At 41.0% G+C, this 22,964-nt stretch overlaps 1 protein-coding gene across 4 annotated transcripts in view; it reads right to left on the reverse strand.

The window, feature by feature from the left end:
* The window catches only part of LOC120240827 (aminopeptidase O (putative)), a 343,553-nt gene that overhangs the window by 263,990 nt on the left and 56,599 nt on the right, over window positions 1–22,964 (reverse strand). For all 4 annotated transcript variants that reach the window (XM_039245665.1, XM_039245663.1, XM_039245664.1 and 1 more), the window contains exons 4-5: window positions 8,578–8,731; window positions 838–1,083 (exon numbers count right to left, since the gene is read on the reverse strand). In XM_039245665.1, coding sequence (XP_039101596.1) covers window positions 838–1,083; window positions 8,578–8,731 — 400 coding nt within the window. The remainder of the gene's footprint in view (window positions 1–837; window positions 1,084–8,577; window positions 8,732–22,964) is intronic.

The raw sequence follows: 22,964 nt of genomic DNA on the forward strand, positions 1-22,964 counted from the left end.
ATATTCACTGTTAATGATTAAGATTTTCACATAGAAATATAACCAAGTAAAATCCTGAGTGTGTAACAAGTAAAATGCTGAGTGAAACGGAGGTACCTATTATTGAAGTAACAATAGCATTAACGAAAGAGCTTTAGGTGTAAATAATATACAGGGAAAGGTTCAACCTGCAGGCCTGGATTATCCACAAGAACTAAACTGAGAAAACAGTAAGAATAATGCATTTATTATATTAAAAAATATTAGCAAGACAAGTGACCCCCCCAACTGCCCCACCCCCACCCCCCCATCCCCCCCGTAAGCCATCTGCATTGAGCTGTTTTTCCAACAGTGGTGATGGATTTACACTGATCCATCCACAGTCTCTCTGACATAGGGGCTCTCAAGTCGTTGCCCTCGTGACCAATAGTGAGAATGGATGAGACAGCTGGTCAGGATTAGGGGAGCAGCCTGTGGCCCAGGAACTAAGTCATGTTCCTCTGACCAGAGTTATGACCTTGGGCTCATTAGCATTAGGCTCTCACCACCTAAGCTAAACAGCCACTCATCAGCCACAATCCAACATACATCACTCTGGGGGCACAATGTGTTTTCAATCCAAACAACAACGTAAGCTTGTTATTTTCAAAGCACTTGATGGAGCCCATGACACCCAAAGGCTCCCGCATGGTGGAGCCTACACACAAACCGTCCTTCAAGCCAGCAATGAGATGTCCAAGCATGAGCAATTGTGGCCCTTCCATCCTAATGGCAGCTCTGACAGAGCCCAGGGAAAGGAAGAAATAGTCAAAGAACTTCCAAAGCATGTTATCCAAATGCCACAATGGAACAACGTACCTGGCCATCCCCAGACTCGGAAAATTGCTGGGGACGATGAGTATATCCAGCCTGGCGAATGGGTGTGTTCCCAGGACATGGTGTGCTGCTGAGAGGCAAGGAGGAACCAGTGGCAGAAGGGTCTCTTGGCAGGCACCCTTGAGGCACATGGGGGCAAAGACCCGGTGAGGAATAATTTTCTGGGTGGTGGCAGCAGGATTCTGGAAGCGGCAGGGGTATTCCATGTGACCACAAATGCCAACATACCTGGGAACAACACAAAATAAATAGATGCACTTTATGGTAAATCAGGTTTATTCTTGCCATGGAGGTGGGGGACTCTCACAGACATGCACAAATTCTAAGAGATGGCGGTTCAGACGGGCTCACAATTGAGACAGTTCAATTGAATTCGTGGCTTGCCTGTTTCTGTGCAGCAGTGAAAAATGATAGCTCAAAATACTTATTGATATGCTGAATTGACTGAGTAGCTTCAATCTAAGCTAAGTGAAAGTAGATTTTCCTACTTATTTTAGAGTAAACAAGGGAAATCCCCCAAGCCTCAAAACAATAAAACAAGCCCCTCCTGAAAATAAAAACCAAAATTTCTGCCTCTCAGAAATGTGCTTTTCAAATATCACTATGGAAAAAAATCTCTAAATCAGAAACAATTCATAACTCAAAAAGGAAAGGAAGATGCAAAGCCAAATTAAAGATCCCATTCTAGAATTTCCTAGAATAAAAGATGTGGACTATTTCCTAGAATAAAAAATGAGCAAAATGACAGGACAGGTTTCAACTTTTCAAAAGAACACAATCCATTTTACTAAAAAGTAATCAAGGTGCTCTTGTTAAAAACTGTCAGAAGTTGTGCTCTTATGGAATACAGAGGCACTTTTTTATTTTCTCCAATCCACTTTCAATACAAATTGAACAGAATCAACCTTTTAAGAAAACAGATCAGAGCTCAGCCCGTACCATCTGATCACTGCCAGTTATTCTGTCAAAGGTGGAGCTGAAAAAGAATTCCTAGAACTTGACTCATAGCCTCGAGAGAACTTATCTACCCAAAGAAACCCACATCAAAGGGAACTCTATTTTTTTGCCTGTTAGCACGTCCTTTATTCAAACACAATGGAAAGCCCCTCTAATTTTAATTTACAAATTATAATTTTAACTATGGGTGCTTGCTGGATTCACAATGAATAATAAAAAACCTTAAAATGCTGGCATGTCTCAATAGTGGCAGGCCACAACAATAATTCCTCTCCAGGTTTCTGAAGTGCCTTTCACTTATCCAAGGCCAGTACTGCCCAAGGAGATCCACAGAGAAATGGAGATAAGCCTTACCCTCCCACAGCGTGGTGCATAGAACACAACTTCCAGCACCAGTGACATTTCACTCCTGTTGAGGGTGGAGACCCATAAACACTTCTGCCAGAAGGCAACAGGGAGAATATAATTACTAACACTGAATGCTAGCCAAAGCCCCTGGACTGATAACCTTGCTTTATGGAGAAAGTGACTAAAGGTGCCTGTTGGTAAACATTTAACTGAAAAGGCTGCAAATGTCCACCTAATAACAAGTACTGTACCTGTGTATCCATTCAAAGGTCTCATTAAGTAAAGAAATCTATTTATTAAGGAGCCCCTGGGTGGCTCAGTCAGTTGAGCGTCTGACTATTTATTTAGGTTCAAATCATGATCCCAGGGTAGTAGGATCAGGCTCCACGATAACATATAGATAGATAGATAGATAGATAGATAGATAGATAGATAGATAGATAAAATAAAAAAGAAACTCATTTATTGAGTTAACCACCTAATATATTTACATGGGGATATAATGGGCTATAATAATTTAAGCTTACACTTACCAAAAAACTTTCAGAGCACATTAAATAATAGAGAAACTGGAGATGTGAAGGCATCTTCAGTTACAAAGGTGAGGCATACCTTTAAATTCTTTTTTTCTTTTAATGTTTTACTTATTTCTGAGAGAAAGAGAGAGGCAGAGTGAGCAGGGGAAGGTCAGAGATGGAGATACAGAATCTGAAGCAGGCTCCAGGCTCTGAGCTGGCTGTCAGCACAGAGCCTGACGCAGGGCTCGAACCCACAAACCGTGAGATCATGACCTGAGCCGAAGTCGGACGCTTAACCAGCTGAGCCACCCAGAGGCCCTAAATTCTATCTGTCAAAGCACAATTTCGCAAAGAAGCATTCTATTGGCCTATCTAGAAACATATCATGGGGCCAGGGTATTCCTTGCAGCCAAGAAAGATCAGAGAATAATTTGAGGTATCAAAAAAAAGTCAATTTATTGAAGAGAAAAGGTGAGTTAAATTCTCTTTGGACATGAATGTCACTAGCGAGGGGAATGAAGATTATTCCAGTTGCGTGTATTAGCACCGTTTTTCATAATCAAAGCCTGGGAAAAAATGCAGGACTTTAAGGTAATCAAGCTATGGATAAGTGAGACTATTAAGGGTCTCCCAATAAACATGTATGTGGCATCAGGGAAGGCCACACATAAGTTCCAACGTGGGGATCAGGAAATCTGGGCTTCAGTGGCTGTTCTCACACGGGCTCACTGTGATGTGAGACAAGCAACTCAGTACCGGGGCCTCTTCCTCGTCTCTGACATGGTCTCATGAAAATGGCTGCAGGAGGAGAGGAGGAACTGATTGGAAAGGAAGGTGAGGGAACTACTGGGTGCTGGAACGTCCTCTATTGGTTTAGGATGTAAACAATCAGCAAAAACTCAGACTTAAGATCTGTGCGCTTTGTTGTATGTTAATTATACTTTCATTAAAAACAAACAAAAATGGCTTCCAAGCTTTCTTCTGGTACTGCAACTTTCTGACAACTCTCCACAATGAGGCCCCTGCCTCTCTTCATACTGTATGTTTATGAAGTCACGAATATCCTCTATGTAAGCAGTATGAACTCAAAGATGCTTCTTTTCACACTCACCTCAGCTGTTCATTTCTGTAGCTGTGCCTGCTCTGACCTACTCTCAGTATCATCAGCAAGTCAAGCATTTGTAAATAGTTAACATTAATAATAATGCTTGATTGTTATTTATAAATAATCCATACTGATGAGAATAAGAACAGTAAACAGTAAGTCCTACCACAACTGCTATTGAACATTTGCTGTGTGCCAAGAGCTGTTCTGAACACTTTGGGCGCATTATCCCAATTAATCCACACAGCATTCCTAAGGAATAAGAACTGTTCTTTTCATCACGTAGTGAGTCATCACAAGCTCCTCCCTCCCGACCTTCCTTCCCTGCATACTCCATTAATCTTCTTGAGTAAATTTGGATCCTGGATTTTTCTAGAAGCTGAGCTCAGCTGCTCTGTGGTTCTCTGGTTTCCTGCTCCTCCTTGTCGATACTGCCCATTAATATTGCCAAGAGTGGGAAGAACTGGTGAAATAAATGTTAGGTTGGTAAATGATGGGAACCAGACCATTGGTTCCCTCTCCTAAGATTGCTGGGCTGAAATCATTTTACAAGAGGTCTTTCCAATTAAGAAAAGTGACCAGCTTTTACTCAGAATCAGAAGATTGGACACTGCCTACAGAGGTTCTCCATCGGCCCTCCTCTTGTTTCCAGAATGAGATGTATAGAAACCAGCTGACAAAGACATTTCTCTGTCATAGGCTCAAAAGAAAACACCAAAAGTTTCCCTTAGGGATGCATGTCCTTTTTTGACAGTTCAACTAGATAATTTACTAATTATTTCCTGCATTCTTGCTATACTCGAGGCATCCCCAAAGGTGTGCCGTGTACACACATATGAATCAATTTCCGAACCTACCTTTAAAGAGTTTACAGTTTTATCGGAAGAAAAAATTTAAACTCTGGTATGTACAATGACACTGTAAGATATTTGGGCTATTTATTAACATATTTTAGCAAGCAGAGTAGATGTTTGGATACTGTAAAAATCATAAGCCTTCAAAATGCCACCACCAGCCACCAATGAGTTGTTGACAATGATGTCAATATGTACACGATGACGTGGTTGTGTCTGAAAGCTGGATGCATTTCCTTAGGGCATTCTCATATAGTGCAAAGCAATATGCAGGATGTACAATAAAAGCCAGAACGCTGAAATACACCAGGGAGCTGGAGCTGGAGAAATCAAACCAAGCCAGGCATATTTGGAAAGGCTTCTCTATAGCAAAGGATATACTGGAAATTGGCATTTTTCCCCTATAATTTATATATCATTCCTTCTTTCCTAGCCTTCCAAAGACACAGAAATGGGGTCTCACCCTCCAAGGTTCACAAGGCAAACTTCTACAGACTCCACAACTCTAAAGAAACTGCTTCCCCCACCAAGCTTTCCCTTCTTTAGGATGAGCAACCTCAATGCCTTTTTCTTGTGATGCCTATTTTCCACGCTTTTAATCATTTTTGCTGAGTTCCTCTGGACTTTATCCAAGTTTCCGTGTTGTACTTAAATTGTATGGGCCCAAAGTGAAGACAATGCTTTAACAAAGGCCTCCAGAGGTTAAACATAATAAAAAGATTCCTCTGTGGCCAGAGAAGGTTATACTGCAGCCGAAGAAAATTAATAAAACTTTCAATGGTTTACCTAAGTGCCTTCTAATTAACGTATTTATGAAAATGCTCACCCAGAGTGGGCTGGAGCATGTGTGGAATTGGAGCTGGAAGAGGGAATGTTCTTCCTATAATTTAGCCCACATGAACAGTGATCAAAAGTTCAGTGACCAATACTTTGGCCAAATTTCTGGGACCCAGATGAACACTTTAGGCAAATGAAAGCCTGTGGTATATAAGGCCCCTATAAAAGTTACATTTACGTGCATTGAACTGGTGGTCTTAGGAAGGTTTGAAGTAGAAGAGGGGGGTGGGGAAAGCAAGGGGACCATATGTGAACATAACCAAAAACACTGTTGCAGTTGGCACTTTGGAGTACCTTTGTTGGCAAATGTAGCATGGAGCCAGAGATTTAATGGATAAAAACACAAAGCTACCCTCTGATGACTAAAGACAGCGCACATGAAGCACGCAGCCAGGGAAGGATTAAGCAAATGCAAGCTATTATTTTATCAGCAGTACATTTTTGATGGACAAGCACAGTGATAAATGAAGGGAAAACTTAGTCATAGCATGTCAGACATGGAGAGGAGTGTGGGAAGGACTCTGTTCCCCAGACCTCTCGTCTTCACAAAAGGACGTGCTCCCCTGAAGGGGGACCTCTGACCTCTCTCCAGCTGCTCTGATTGCTTGGCTACTCTGGGCTTCCTCTTCCCGAATCTGCTTGCCCACTGATGGGGTACTTTTTGGCTGTGCGGCAGGCTGCATGTATTTGTGTTGTGGAGGCCAGTAGCAGTCCAGCTGGGCATAAAGGCGGACAGGTCAGTTTGTCTAGTTTGGAAATGGAGTACTAGGAAGCCCACTGTGACTGTATACCTGAGTCCAGCTTCTGTCAGTAACAAAACCTTTACTGTGCTCTCCTTCTATGGTGTCTCAGCTGGCTTCTCCCCTGAACCCCAATAGGAATTTCAGATGCCACCTCTTCCCAGAATGCCTGCTTGAATGGCCATGGCCTCCTCCTTCACAATTATGGGTACAAACAAAGAGAAAAGCCATCTCCATTGCTACAGGCTGCAGAGAGAGCACATAAGAAGTGATTCTGCTGGCTCCCCAACCTTGTATCCCTGAGAATATGGCTGGAAGAACAAAATAACAAATGTCTCTCTTTGCTTTCCACTAGGGCACACGGTTTCCAACTGCACATCTCCTCTAACAGTCAAGCAGCCCTGAGGCTGTAGGTGAAAAGCACAGTGCTTCTTCCTCATGAAGAACTTGAGAATCCCAAGCAAAGTCTTTATTCTACAGAGCAGGAAAGTACAGCTTTGCCCCAAGAAACCGACCCATCCAGTAGGGACACCATCTTCACACTCAAAGGCAGAATTCTCAACTTCTATATTCTGTTCCAAGGTGACACATTCCAATCAATAACAGTGACACAGTCATGGAAGTGACTCTCCAGGTGGTAAGGTGGATCAGACTCCAGGTGAGGCATGGAAATTATACACAGTTTTTAAAATTCCTCAGGTAAGATCCTGAATCACTTCTATAAGGGATCAAGCCCAGATGTGGACCCAGATGTTGCAACTCGGCAGAGATATGAACACAGACACATTGCTATCTAAAGCCTTAGTAACTTTATCTATAAAATGGAGATAATAAAGCCTATCTATCTTATAGGCTTATCCTCAGGAATAATCAAGATGACCTTTAGATCAAGACTTTTCCTGACTTCAAACATCCAGTGACTTCTGCATCACTTCGGGATAAGCTAGGGTATGTCATAATAACAAACATCCTCAGTGTTTCAGTAGCTTAACAACAACAAAAAGTTTACTTCTTGCTCATAATAAGTCCACTGAGGATCCTCGTAACTCTCTAGGGTACCTGTCCTCCCTATACGGAAATTTAGGCCACCCGAAACAGAGTTGGCCAATTGAGCTCAGTGGCAGGGAGGGCCTCACATGCAATTAAATATTCCCACGTGAAAGTAACATGTATCAGTCACCTCTCTCCACAACTTTCCTCTTCCTTCGAGTGAATAAATAAAATCCAGTAAGCAATCTAAGATACTCTGTATGGTTCATGGAAGATTAGTCCAAATTAGGCAAGTTACTAAGCAGGAAGTAGAAGTCCCTTTCCTTCCTCCAAAAAGCAAAATGCAAGCAATAAGACATGCCTGTCCTAGGAGAGGCCTCAATGGCTTTATGTCCTAACAGTACCAACCACCACTGCAACCACTGCAGTAAGAGTGAAAGTAACATGGCAAAACACAACCAACACAAGGGAATTTGCACTAAAAGCATATCTTAGTTGATTTTCAAGGATGAACTCATCATCTGTACCGTTACTCTGGGCTTTCTCCACCAGAAGGTACTGGACCTAGTGACTGTGTATAAACAGGAAAAGTGATTAAACTAAACTGGGTGTACAAGTCCCAGGAATGAAGCACAATGCAATGATGTACGTGGACACTTCATACCTCCTATGTACATTTCCTTCTTCCCTTCTGGCTCTCAAAGCTAGAAACAGTTGAACATCTGGGGAGGCTGCAGGTGAATATCCAATGGCCTATGCTGATTTTTAAACTCTTTAAACTGATTTTCTCTGATCCACTTTGAAAAGGAAGGAATCACCATTCAAGTTAATGGAGTTCTAACCCAGTAGGTTACTTATAACCCCATGACCTTGTGACAAGCTACCCTGTGTCCTGTGCTCCAAAGCAGGCTGACAAGCCCCACTGACGGAGGGCCGCCCCTACAAATGCACTGCTAACAGCAGTCCCTGGAAGCAAACAGTAGAGTGGCCTACAAAATAATCCAGCAGACAAGCAACTCCTCTTTATTGTGTCTTTGACCAAATAGGCATTAAAAACCAAAGTTAAAAAGTATAGAAGGAAGGAAGGCATTGAAGCTGAGGATTCTGTTTACTTAACCAAACACCTAAAAATATTTCACCTGACTTCACAGTGGATTTCATATATACTTCTTTTCTTTCTTTCTGCATAAACAATATGCCCACATTTCTGCCTCTCAACTCCCTTTCCCTCCCAGTAGGGTTTTTCCTGCTTTGATTAATCATATTTTGGTTTAGTTTCTCAGCAGGGATGACTCACATTCCCAGTGCTTGGAATAAATGCATCATACTGCTCCCTTAAGTGTTTGTTTTTCAGCAAGTTCCCAAATACGAACCTGAAGTCAGTCTCAGAAGGTGAGGAAGATCTCTCTGCTGCCAGATCATTGGATGAGCAGGTCTCTGGCTTCATTTCTGTCCAAGATCCCACTGCAATTGTGAAGGTGGAGGCCGGCATCGGCATGGTTACATAGTAATGCCAGCTGGAGTACCCTTTACACAGAAGGAAAAAAACCATAATGAGGTCAATGAATGGTTCTGGACATCACCCTGTAGCTTTTCTCTGTAGGCACTTAAAGAATTTGTGTGATAAGATGGCATGAGCTACTCTTGGAGATGGGTCACACCTACTGAAGGGGCATCCCTGCAGTTCTCAGGGAGAGCGTAGAGGGATAATGGTTTCAGGGCAGCCAAGGAAGAGTGTTTCTCCTTGAAGACCAAGTATCAGTTTGAAGCGCTTCAAGTGAGGCTATAAATAAAGGGTGGGACTTGAGGTGGTCACGTAAGGGCTGCAAATACATAAGGGCATAGGCTGTACGCTGCTATAGAGACAAGAACATCTTTTGTTCATACTTATTGCCTAGAGCAGTGTTTGGCATAAAAAAGATGCTCTGCTGAATACATAAATGAGGAAATGAACACATGAATGATCACTACTGTGACGCTACACTATTTTGTCTAAATTCAATTTAAGTCCATCTAAAATGGATATGGTAGAGAACAGAGAGACCAGGGAAGGAAGACACCTGGGTTTTAGTCCCAACTCTGAAACTAATTAGCTATAGAAGCTTAGGTTTATCACTTATCCTTTTTATCTGTTCATGTATTAGGCTGCTCCCCCATTCCTTACAGAGCAGATGAAAACCAGGCCTAGAGAGTTTCAGGGGAGCCAAGGACTCCCAGCTAGTTTGTAACAGGCCTGGAATTTCAGCCAGCGCTCCCCGCCCCAGCCAAGGGTGTGCGTCCCATGTAGGCCAAAACATAGTGAAGGTGTTTACCAGAAGAATGAATGATTGATAGCATACAACACGATACTTCCTTACTTCTATAAATTGATGGTGTGAATTCACATCACCTCATGTTATGGAACACACTTCTCCTTTCCTCATGTTTCACATAGGGAACTTCCATTACTTGAACACCTCTAGCCTCTCTTTCAGCCCCATACTAACTCTTTTGCAAGAGCTATTCTTACCATTCTTGTTAAAAGTTTAGAGGACCATGCACTCATGGAGTGGCCTATAACTGTCCAATATGGTCAGTGAGTAGATAAGATGTCAAATTCAGAGTCAAATAGTAACATTCTCACATTGGCCAGCAGACCTAATGTGACATTTTTCAAAGTGTTTTACCAGTAATAATCAATAATAAAGTTTAGATTTCAAGCTCCCTATTCTTGTCTTCATTGTCTCTCAACTCATTCAAAACTCCAAAAGCCAGAGGGGTCATTTTTTTTTTTTTTTTTTATGTTTTATTTATTTCTAGGAGAGAGAGACAGCGTGAGCAGGGCAGGGTCAGAGAGAGAGGGAGTCACAGACTGAAACAGGCTCCAGGCTCTGAGCTGGCAGTTAGCACAGAGCCCGACGCGGGGCTCGAACCCACGAACCGCAAGATCATGACCTAAGCGAAAGTCGGATGCTTAACCGACTAAGCCACCCAGGCACCCCCAGAGGGGTCATTATTTACTATTCCCTGAAACTACCAGCTTAGATCCAAAGAAATAATTACAGAACTCCTCCAATGAAAAAAACAAAATTTTAGGGACACCTAGCTGACTCAGTCAGTGGAGCACAGGACTCTTGATCTTGGGGTTATAAGTTCAAGCCCCATGTTGGGTTTAAAGATTACTTTAAAATAAAATCTAGACCACCTGAGTGGCTCAGTTGGTTAAGTGCTCAACTCTTGATTTTGGCTTGGATCATGATCTCATGGTTTGTGAGATCAAACCCTGTGTCAGGCTCTGCACTGACAGCGGAGCCCTCTCTCTCTCTGCCCCTCCTCCCACTCACACATGTTCACTCTCTCTCAAAATAAACTTTAAAAAAATAAAATCTTTTCTTTTAATATTTATTTATTTTTGAGAGAGACACAGAGACAGAGAATGAGTGGGGGAGGGACAGAAAGAGAGAGGGAGACACAGAATCTGAAGTAGGCCCCAGGCTCTGAGCTGTCAGCACAGAGCCCAATGTGGGGCTCAAACCATGAACCATGAGATCATGACCTGAGCTAAAGTCAGATGCTTAACCGACTGAGCCACCCAGGGGCCCCAAAATAAAATAAAATCTTAAAAAAAAGAAAAGGAAAGAAAAAACAAAATTTTAAATAGAAGACAAAGGCTAAAATATAAAGGAAAAATATGATATCAAGTTTAAATAAATATGATATGACATCAAGTTTGGAAGTCACTAGAGGAGATATTTGAATAAAGAATAAAGAAGGGCACACTCAGAACTACTGGAAACCCATCACAGAAGCAGCCATGCTCCCAAACCTGTTTGTAAGTTCATCCTGCTTCTGGAGTCAGCACAGCCACTCTAAGAAGCTGAAGGCACACTCCTCTTTAAAGACACAACCAAATCCAGTGATGTTGGAGCCAATCCAGTGATGTGTGTAGCTTCTACTCAGCTTTAAAGCCACAGCTTTAAAGAGAACAGCTGCTCTGATCCCCAGCCAGTAAGAAGAGGGTAGAGACAGTCACAGCAGTCCTGATAAAAGCATGACATGGATCCGGCATGACACGCTGCCCTGAAGCCCAACTCCCTCATTTTTCTACCTTCCCTCAACTACCTCATTCCCTGCAACCTGATGCCTCCCCAAGGTGGCTCCATGAAGAACTTCAGTCTGGACTGGACAACATGATGGAGGTTGAGAGGAGGCTGGAGATGAAAGAAGAGGAAAGGAGTTTGTGGGTGAGGAATTAAATCTTTTGAACGGCCTCAGTTTAAAAGAAAAATCTTGACTAACAAAATTCTCTTAATCAAAGGACTGTGGTCTGGTCATTCTTTCCCTGAAGTATATTTTGGAGTGTTTACCATGGGCCTTTGAATTTTCCTTTTAAAAACTTCAGACACTGGGCATTCAATAAATAGCAATGGTGAAGCTTTAAGGTAAAAATGGAAGACTGAACACATGCGGCTACTTTCGCTTCCTCCCAAAACCCAATTAAAGGATAGTAAAAAGATTTTTAAAAATTTTAAGTAATCTCTACATCCAACATGGGGCTCGAACTCACAACCTCAAGATCAAGAGTTGCATGCTCCCAAGACTGAGCCATCCAGGCACTCGATAAAAGGATTTAAAAAAAATCCATACACCAGGAACAGGGAGAATAAAATAGGAGGCAGTAGCTGTAAAATACTGAAAGCTACAATGCAGATGGAGGTGGGGTAAATGATGTAGCCCATCTGAATCTTAAGTTGGCAATGGAGAAAGACAAGAGCCACCTCATTTTATCCTCTAGAAACCCCAAAAGGTTAGGGGTGGAAGAAGCACAAAACTAAGCAGGCCTGGCTGAATGACCATCTAAGAAGTGCTTAGACCCCCAGATGAATTCCCCTACTTCACACACCTGGGCTAGTTCACCACCCCGCACCCTACCCAACGCCTCAGCAAATAACTGGAAATTCATTTTCTATAGAAAGTAAAAGAGAAGGCCTCTACACTGGGGGTGGCTGCAAGTGGGGGTGGGGGCGAAGGGTGAAACCAGCCCAGTTGAAGGCAAATGAATGGGATTAGATGAATATATGCATATCAGATGCTGAGACCACCAGTCAGCTTCTCTTATTTGGTTCCCAGAATGCAGGAAATCAGTCTTTTACCCTTTAGGCAGAGGAATGAAAAAGCTGAACAGCCCAAGAGAAGGCAAATAAGGATACTCACGTTGGAGGTGTCCTATGATCAGCCTATGGTGAAGCTCACAGTTGAGAAGCCCTACACGGGCACTCAGAGCTTCCAGACAGGATTTTAGTCCCCTACTCCGCTCCTGAATGCCTACACACAAATCAAGCACCTCCAGGACATCTAGAAAGCCTCTGATGTGAAGGAGACCAAAATGAGCAACTTGAAAGTCAGTGGTCTTTCAAGGAGAAGAAAACTTCAAAGAACACCAAACATATACCCACTAAGTACACACTGCTAAGTATTGCAGTGCTGAAATAAGAAGAGTGTAATATAAAAAAGGAGCATGCCAAAGTAAAGAGAATTAAAAACATGATAGAGGAAAAGAAAAATTCAATAAACATGTGAGATGGAATGGAAAGCTGAGGAAATCTCCCAAAACGTAGAAAAAAAAAGAAAAGAAAAAAAAAGACGGCAAAACAGAAACCAGCTCAGTGGGCCCAATAGCCAAGTAATAGAAGCTCCAGAAAAAGATAACAGAGAAAAGAGAAAAGAAAAAAATCATCAGTTAAGACATTTGAGAAAATTTCCTCAAATTTGAGGAGCCATGATTTTCCAGATTGAAAGGGCACATAATACCCAGAAAACTGGATACAAAGCAATCCACATCAAGATATATCATTTTGAAATTCAGAACCCTAGGGACAAAGACAAGATTCCACAAGCTTCCAGAAAGAGAGAAAAAAAATCAACATATAATAAGGACATTTTCAGACACGTAGTTTCACAAAAAATTCACCTCCCACGTATCCTATTCTCTGGAAGCTACTTAAGTATGTAAAATATGTAAAAGAGAAAGGCAGACAAGCCAATACAAGAGAGAAGCAAAGGGAATCTGTAGAATAATGAAGAAGGGTGACCCTGGAGCCAGCGGCACTCCCAGCGGAGAGGATAACCCTGCTCTTCAGCAGACTCCACGACCCTGGGAAAGACGGCTTCAGGAGGAAACTGGTAGGAAGCTTGATGTGTATGAGCACCTCAGAAGATTTAAATAACTTCCAACGCCTCTGGGGTTGGTAAATACTTAGAAAACCAAGCAAGTAGGAAAAACAAACAATAAAACAATGATTAACACCACGAAAAACTAACATGTTGTACAGAAATAATAATGTAATCAAAGTTGTACAAGACAGCTTCTAAGAATATAAATAAGGAATGCTGATCTAATCAAGGTTATGAAATTAATTATTTTGGGACAATGGGATTTGGGGAAGGGTGTGTGTGTGTGTGTGTGTGTGTAATGGGGTCAAGGAGAGAGCTAAATTGTTACCTGCCAGAGTGGGAAGATCAACCTGGAAGAGTCATGGATCTTACTGAACAACATGGACATATATATCAGATTATCAACTAAAAGAGGTGAAAGTGATTACTTCTGAAACAAAAGAAATACAGCAGAGGTATTCTGGGGAAGAGTATAATAAACCCAATAGAACTATTTGGCTCTCTGAATATGTGCCTTTTTAGTATAAAAAAAATAAAAATAACCAGTCAACTAACAAAAAAAGAACAATATTTTTGGTCTTGAGGTTATATTAAAATGATAACATACAACTCAGAAGGAAGAGGCAATTGAGAGATGAGGAGGCACTAACCTATTAGAAAATCCTTTTCAGAATAAACCACTTGGCAATGACTTTTTGGATATGACATGAAAAGCACAAGAACAAAAGCAAAAATAGACAAGTGGTACCACATCAAACTAAAAAGCTTCTGAACAGCAAAAAGACTCCACAAAAATCATCAACAAAAATCAAAGGGCAACCTACAGAATGGGAGAAAATATTTATAAACCACTTATCTGATAAGGGATTAATATCCCAAAACATAAGGAACTCTTACAACTCAATAGCAAAAAATACAATTAAAAACAAGAACCTGGATAGACATTCAAATTCCCGACAGGTACAAGAAACTGTACTCAACATCACTAATCATCAAGGAAATGCAAATCAGAACAACAGGAGACATCACCTCCTACCTGTCAGAATGGCTATTATCAAAAAGTGAAGAAACAAGTTTTGCTCACTGTTGCTGGTAATATAAATTGGTGTAGCCACTATGGAAAACAGTATACAGATTCCTCAAAAAATTAAAAATAAAACTAACACATGATCCAGCAATTCCTCTTCTGGGTTTATGCCTGAAGAAAATGAAATCACTATCTCAAAGAGATTTCTACATTCCTATGTTCATTGCAATGTTCTTTACAAAGGCCAAGGCATGGAAACAATCTAAGTGTCCACTGATACATGAATGGATAAAGAAAGTGCAGTATATACGCACCATGGAATACTACTCACAGTAAAAATGAAGGAAATCCTGCCATTTCGACAGCATGGGTGGACCTTGAAGGCATTATCCTAAGTGAAATACATCAGACAGAGAAAGACAAATACTGAATGATCTCACATGTTTGTGGAATCTAAAAAAGCCATCAAACTCACAGAGACAGATTATAAATTGGTGGCTGCCAGGGGCTGGGGGGCAGGGGAGGTGGCAGAGAAATGGGTGAAGGTGGTCAAAGGAAACAAACTTCCAGTTACAAGATAAGTAAGTTCATGGGGTATAATGTACAGCAAAGTGACTACAGTTAACAACACTGTATTGTATATTTGAAAGTTGCTCAGAGAACAAATCTTAAAAGTTCTCAAAACAAAAAAATTGTTACATGGGGTGATGGATGTGTTAACTAACATTATTGTGGTGATCATACTGCAATACATACAGATATCAAATCATGCCATTGTACATCCTAAGCAGTGTTATATGTCAATTATATCCCAATTAAGCTGGGAGGGAAGAGAGAGGAAACCATGCACAACAGGTTTTCTCCCTACACTTTGCATTGAGGTTTTGACCTGATTTTTGCTGTCCCTCTGGTTCTTGTACCATACATGTAGCACGTGGGCAAGAGGAGACTTGTGGAAACAGCAGGAACTAGAACTGCTTTCCAGAGAGAACAGTGCTAATGGAATAAGTGCTAGATGCCCACACAAGGTCACAGAGAGTGCTCAATCATATCCTGTCCCAGGCCCTTTATCAGGATGTCCGTATCCTAGAGGTGATGTAGGGAGGGCACTGGAAGCCATAAAGAGATGCGGCAGGGGAGAGGGAGGAGATCATTGTGTTTGTTTGTTTGTTTTCAGGCAGAAACCTTAAAGGACCTGACTTTGGGAGTGAGATAGCAAAAGTGATAGCAGAACCTCAGTCAAGTCCACCAAAAATATTTCAGAACTGCCACTGCTCCCTTGTAGTCTTCTCTGAAGTTAAACAATGCAAAGAAAGAATTTGGGGGGCAGGGTGGAAGATGTATTGAAAATATCACCCAAACCCATATTTTAAATGTTCAAGGCAATTTTCTTCCATATGACCCTCAAGATTTTTCATTTTTTAAGATTCTTAAAGTTCCTTTACTTAGTGGAGCTCATTTAGAACCAACTGTTTCATATTTCAAGCTTAACAGCAAAAAAGTTTCTCTAGGCTACCAAGTGACGGTTTAAACAGGGGTGGGTCAGTGGGCTGGGCCAAATAAGAACTGGCTAGGAACACATTTCCCAAAGACCCTGGTTGGACCCTTCACAGAGGCTCCCCAAAGCTGTCCAGCCCTGGGCTTCTTGCCCAATGCTGGGTGAATGTTGGAGCCACCACTGTGTCAACTGAATGCTTTTCAGTTCTCTGGGGGAAGTTTTTACTAGTTTCTTACTATGAGGGCATGTCTGGTAGAAAAGTCTCATTGGGGTTGTATGTTAACAGATTATCCCACTAAACCCAATCTTGTATGAAGACTGCTCACTGCCACAGGGAGCTAGCTGCTCAAGGAATATCTGATCTCATCTTCGAACCCAACTGCAAAAAATGCAAATAACAAGGTGGAAATACTGTTCCATAAAGCAGACATGCATTCCAAAGACAAAGAGAAATAATTTCTGGATTATCTATTGTTTGGGATAAGTCTACCTTGCAAAGAGAATTGATGAGAGCTTATTTCTTCTGAATATGTCCATTGACTGAGCTCCAGCTCTGGAATCTGACTGCTGGGGTTCAACTCCCTGAGCCATACTTACCAGTTTGGGCACATTGCTTAATCTCTCTATGCATCAATTTCCTCATCTATAACAAAGGAATAATCATAGTATCTACCTCATAGGATTATGTGAGGATTAAATTAGATAATACATATAGGAATCACTCGACATACTAAATGGCACGTAATAAGTGTTGAAGAAATGTTAGCTGCTGTTGTCTTTACAACTACCTCCCTCTGTTGCTTGGGCTGACTGGAGATGGAGACAAAGAATGTTGAAGGTATGGCTGCCACATGTGCACCAAAGCCTGTGGCCTGATGAGGCCCACATATGGGGGTTTAAGGTTGAATGGCATTAAAACGCAGTGCACACAAAGCGATCCATTTAAAGAAGAATGACAGCCCAAAGGGGGCATCCTGTATGACTTCATATAGAATGGGCCATTTGGAGACTATTTAAATGGTGTTTACTTTAAATGAGCCATCCTCGATGAAACAGACAGTGAATGCCTTCATTTTCCTTTTTGATTCAATCCACTTGCCCTAGACTCCCTTGCTACACCAGCTGCAAAACAAAGAGAACACGCTGTACTTGAATTAACCCAGAGTTTTTCCTCTGCAAAGGCCAGAAGCCCATCACACCACTGGATGATTTCACGGCCAGGCCTGATTCATTAGCAAGATTAACAGGGAGCGGGGAGGTAGGAAGGGGCCCAGAGGAAGTGGCACTCCCTAACAGAGCAGGCTTGAGCAGCCACCCATCTCGCCTCCCTTCTGGGCCTCCCCAGAAAGTTCCTGAATGCCCCTACACCACCTCCTCAAACTGGAACTTACTTAGGGTGGAAAATTCTTATACTCCGATCGTCTCACTAATAAGACAGATACATCATATCAAGTATTGTTCTTATAATCGCAATAGCAGCTACTCCAAGATCCAAATAGACATGTTTGTGTCGAGAACAGGATTGGAATTTTCTTTAAAGATGATTATATTTTTTGTAGGTATGATAAGGATTTGAAATGGGTCACTTTTTAGATCATAAGAGGTGGTTTAAATTTTAGTTTGGAAAATTCTTATAACTAGAGTGTTAAAACAATTCCTTAATTATTTTCTTATTTATCACATTCTTAAAATTTTTTTAATGTTTTATTTATTTCTAGGATATAGAGAGAGAGACAGCGTGAGCAGGGGAGGGTCAGAGAGAGAGGGAGTCACAGACTGAAACAGGCTCCAGGCTCTGAGCTGGCAGTCAGCACAGAGCCCGATGCGGGGCCCGAACCCACGAACCGCGAGATCATGACCTAAGCGAAAGTCGGACACTTAACCGACTAAGCCACCCAGGCGCCCCTATTTTCTTATTTATCACATTCTAAAAAACTGTCCTACAAATAGTTTTAAATGTTCAGTCTTCCAAAACAGGAAGACTGAAGAGGAAAAAGGAAGAATTTGATGGAATCAGCCCATGGAGGGAGACCAAACTTTTTTATGCTAAGCCTGTTAAAAAACCTTTGCTCATTATTTGGAAGATCCTTTTTATAAAAAGAAAAGCATTTTAAGAGAACAAAATGAAGATACTGCAGTCATTTTGACACATCAATTATGCCCACTAATAGTGAATTAAATACAAAATATATGAAAAGTCATTATCCTATTCTTAGGGGAGTCTTGGAAATACTCAAGGAACGCACTATAAAAATACAGCCACCCCATCCACAACCACCCTACTTCTAGAGGCAAAGGCAGATAATTTATCCTTGCAAAGTTAAACGTCTCACAGAATTTTTTGTTATTTAAAGAGTGATTGTTTTCCCTGAAAATTAAAATAAGCACTTAAATTCTTCCTCTTAAAAGCTCTCACTTTATCTTTTAAACTCTTCCACTGTAGGTTAGACAAATAACATGAAGCATTTGGAAACATCAGATTGATACATGCTTTTACTTAACATATCAGGTTTCTTTCCTCAATTCTTCTGCAGCCCCTGCTTGTTTCCTACCTCAAGACTGATTTCTTTCTCTAGCCTCTCTTCTTAATTTCAGGATTTCCTGCCCAAACTATTCCATATATCAAGCTACTTCATGATTTTGTAGTATCTTTGTATCACAAATTAAAGGTGCTTAGCAAGGTATATAAGAACATGTGTATAAGGGAAAACGTACATTTTTTAAGTGTATAGAGACAGATACACCATACATAATGTGCCTGTTATATACGTATTGTGTATTTCTTATAATCACAGATACATAAAAAGAAGGGAAAGTTCCCGGTTTGGGTTGCTCTTCCTGTCTTGGCTTGCTTGTCCAGTGCTTGGGTCTTTCAGCAAGCCCCAGCCCTTTCTCTTTCAGTACTTTTTAGTTGCTGAGTCTACACGTTCTGGTTTTATGAGCTAGTGCCACCCTCTTGAATACCCATGGCGTGACTGTCTTTCGTTAGTGCTTCTCTGCTGTTGCTCAAGGGCGGGAACTGGCACCAGAACAAAGGAGGCAGTAAGAATGCCCTGGGCTGGTATGTACCGGCACTGCCTAACCAGGGCCATGTGCCAGGTCATGCCACCACTTCTCAAGCACTGATGCCACCCAGCAGGGCTTCGGGTTTCCTTCCCCGCAACATGGTACCGCCTGCGGCACAGGACACCCCGAAGAGAATGACCTTCAAGATCATTCTTGTGAACCAGGTAAAAGAGCGCCACCTACCGAACTAAGAACACAAGTACCTCCATTGGGTTTGAGATTTTCCCTCATGGTTAATGAATACCTAAAGAAATACATTGCATTGCACCAGGCTTGTTACTCCAAATCTCACCCACCATCCTGACCTGTGACACAGATTACCTAGTTCCCCTTAAACTTAAGTACAAAATGGGTCAGAAAACCAGGCACTAAATCATACTGCTCCAGGTGGTCATAGGTACACTTCAGAACTTGACTCATGAATGTCAAGCCTAAGACAAAAATCCATAGCAAAAAGAATTGGTACATGCCTGCTGTAATCATCATTACCCAAAAGACATCATGATGACTTCCCCATATGCCAAATATGGTTAAGTGCAGCACTAGGAGGGCAAGCAAGAACTAGTCAAAAGCAAGTCACAAACAAAAGAATGAACTAACAATGATTTAGAAAGTGCCTAGGCATGATGTGAGACCTTATGAGGGATATAGCAGAGCACAACTCTGTCTCGATCACCAATAGCTTTCTAAAGAGAAAAGGTGAATGCATTCGCTCTGCACTCCTATCCCTTGAAACATATGTATGTGTACTAGCTCAGAACAAAGTTTCCTCAGTTCTAGAAACAAGGAGCTTTCTCTACTTTGCATTCTCTCTGTGGTGAAAACTCTTAATCATAACCATTCCTAAATGTCTTTTACTTTACCATTTCCTTATACGTAATTCCTAGTTGCATACTGTGGGAGCAGTCTAAATAGTATTGCTCATTTCGAGCTATCAAGAGGAAAGAAAGTTGGCTTTCAATTGCACACAGGAGGGTCTGGACCCTGAAATCTTGGCTTTTTCCTGGAATTTCCCCACACAAAGTCAAGAGAGAGAATGTCAGAGAGTTGGTCTATTGGGCAGGCCAGAGCAGCATTTTGCCCAGGATGAAGTAATGTCTACAGTCTCTTACTTTTGCACAGAAAAATGAAATCAGATACTATGCGAGGGCACATAGAGTTTTTAACACCTTTCTCTTGTTCATACACTTCTTTTCCTACTTTTGTAAGGAGCTTAGGTTAGTTTTGTTCATTTACAACAGGCTTTCCATGAAAAATAAGTGGAATGTTTTATTTATCTAGGAAGTAGGAATACACTAAATTAGACTCTACAAAAATAAAACTAAACAAAAGAATTGCCAAACAAGGAAAAATAAGAATGTAGTATGCCAGGTTTTTATTCTTTTAATATCTATTGAGCATAGAAAAAAGGCATAAACTCTAAACAGAAGCATAAGAAATGACCCCAAAACCATTTTTGTTACTATTCAGTAGTGCTTTTTAAATGTTCCTCCCATGAACTTCTAGCTGATTACACAGAACACATTCTTTCAAGCAAGTATTGAGCACCTATCATGTATAAAGCACTTTTTTAAGGCAATGGATCTCTGTGCTTAATAGCTGAGCTACATTTTGGCAGGGAACAGAGGCCAATGATAACACACAGGCTAACATTTCTATCTGCCCAAATGAAATTATTCTGGAGAAGTTAAATAATAAAGGGGCCAAACAAGTCAATCTAAATCTATAGCTTTGATGTAGCCTTTTTGAAAAAAGGCTAGTGACTTCTGAGCTAATAAAATTCTTACAATGGTCATCATGCTGCAATCTAAACCATTAGCCTTCTTTTTATAAAGACTGGAGAGGAATTATTTCCCTCATGTAGCAAGGACTCAGAGGTCCATCTTCTGATATCTGTCCCCTGCCCAAGGGCTGCTGTCATTTCTGTTGCTGTTATCTGCCTCATTACATTATGCTGCTCCCAGGTGCTTTGCTTCTTTCGGGAAATCAGCTGGTGCCTGGCTAATGTGCTAATCATGCCGATGTGTCACTGTGATGGAAACTGTGACTTGGGGGCCTTGTTTTCCGCTCATGTTTTCGAAGAGAGCTCATCGTTTTAAAGGGCATTGTGCACAACAGAGTGGAGGTCCAAGGAGACCAATCTACAATCTAGAAAACATAACTTAGAGAGGAAGTAGTATCATCTTGTAGCCACATACGCTTTTTTCTCTAAGGCATGCAGGGAAGTTTGGAGGCATTATTCCGTGCTCAAGATAGCCATTTTGGGTCTGGCAAAGAGCTTTGTTAGTACTCTTTTCTGGTTGCCCTTTGGAAACCCTCAGCTGTGGTCTGCAGGGGAACTGCAGTGTTAGGTATCAGTGTTAGTGTTTTTCCTTGTCTCACTCAATCGTCCCTCAGTCTGAACTGGTAAAGTCTACTCCATATCACATAAGTATAAGTGGTATAGACATAGGCAAATCCCAGTTAGCATCTGCTTTATTACAACTCTGCCCTGAATGGTTAATTCTGAAAAAAGGATTCTCAGATATATTTCTACAGGTATGAAAATTTTCCATGAACATTTTAAAATCAATTCTTGTTCTCATTTTGATAATCTTCAAATAGACTGACAATGACAGACAGATATGAAAGGGTTCAGAAGGCTTTTTTTCTGTAATAGGCTAGTTAATAAATATATTAGGCTTTGTGGGCCATACAATCTTTACTGCAACAGTTCAGCTTTGCCATCGTAACACGAAAGCAGCCATAGGCAATGGCCATGTTTCAATAAAGCTTTATTTACAAAAACAGGTAGTGGGCCAGATTTGGCAAGCAGGGTCATGCAGATATAACTGAGTACGAGTGAACAATTTCACAGTTCACATCTGCATTAGTGTATACGACTGCACAGGGACATGTAGCACTGCTTTAATTATCAAAAGATAATGAGAAAAGAACATTAGGATGATGGTTTTGGTGAATAAGGACTAGATGACATAACAGTATGCTGTGTAAACAAAAGCTTTACAACGCGAGGAAGGAAGTGGTGGAGAACAAGATCATGGTGTGGCTCAGGGTAGAAGAGCCACAATAATCTCAACAGAACCTTCATGGAATTGTCCTCACTACAGTCATAATGAGGGGCAATTTCATTTCAGCAAAATATTAATCTTTACATTAAATTAAGCTGCCAATTTGAATTTTATCGATTTAATAGTTTGGTCTATGTTTAATCTATATTTTATTTTGGCTTTATAGATATGTAAGAGTTATATAATAATATATAATAAATAATATCTAAATATATAACAATATAATAACCATATCATATGTAATATATCATAATAATATATATCATTATCAATAATACATCCATATTATAATATATATCATGTAAGCATTTATATCCAGTCTTACATTTATACTTTCTAAAATATCATTCTAAAACAAATAATTTAAGCTGGCTCCAGTGAATGAGGAGATGTTTTCCCCCCTCTAAAAAGACAAATAATGCTTACATTTGAGAAACACTACTAAATAAAGCCTTTATATCTGTTTGGCAGATATATGTGCAGGGCCAAATTATGAATGAGGAAGTATACAGCCTTGGCGAAGTGCAGGTAGGGAAAGCCACATGCTTCCTAGGAAGTGTAGTTATCACAAGTAAACCACGACAGGCAGCAATGGAGGCTCGAGGAGTCCAGGTACCAGAGCCTGCTTGAGACTGTGGCGTTTCATATACTCAATCAATTCAGCATGTCACGGAACCATGTAGGGAAGGTAGAAAAAGATCCTCTGTGAGTCCAGCAGAACCTCATTAGAAAACTTGCAAGAAGACACCAGCACCTGGATAAAGGAGCTGTGTGCTTCAGTAACCTCTCCTGTGATGAACAGACAGAGGGTTTTAGGCAGCACATAAGTGGACAGTGAGTGGAATGCAGGGAAATCCATAGACCTTATCCTGTCTGTTGGTACATACCAGAGACGAAAGCCACTATTTTAAAAAAATACTCAAAATAAAGGTCAAAGAAAACATT

This window comes from Hyaena hyaena, unplaced genomic scaffold (assembly GCF_003009895.1).
Source record: "Hyaena hyaena isolate Hyena2069 unplaced genomic scaffold, ASM300989v1 scaffold_269, whole genome shotgun sequence".
NCBI classification, from domain to species: domain Eukaryota; kingdom Metazoa; phylum Chordata; class Mammalia; order Carnivora; family Hyaenidae; genus Hyaena; species Hyaena hyaena.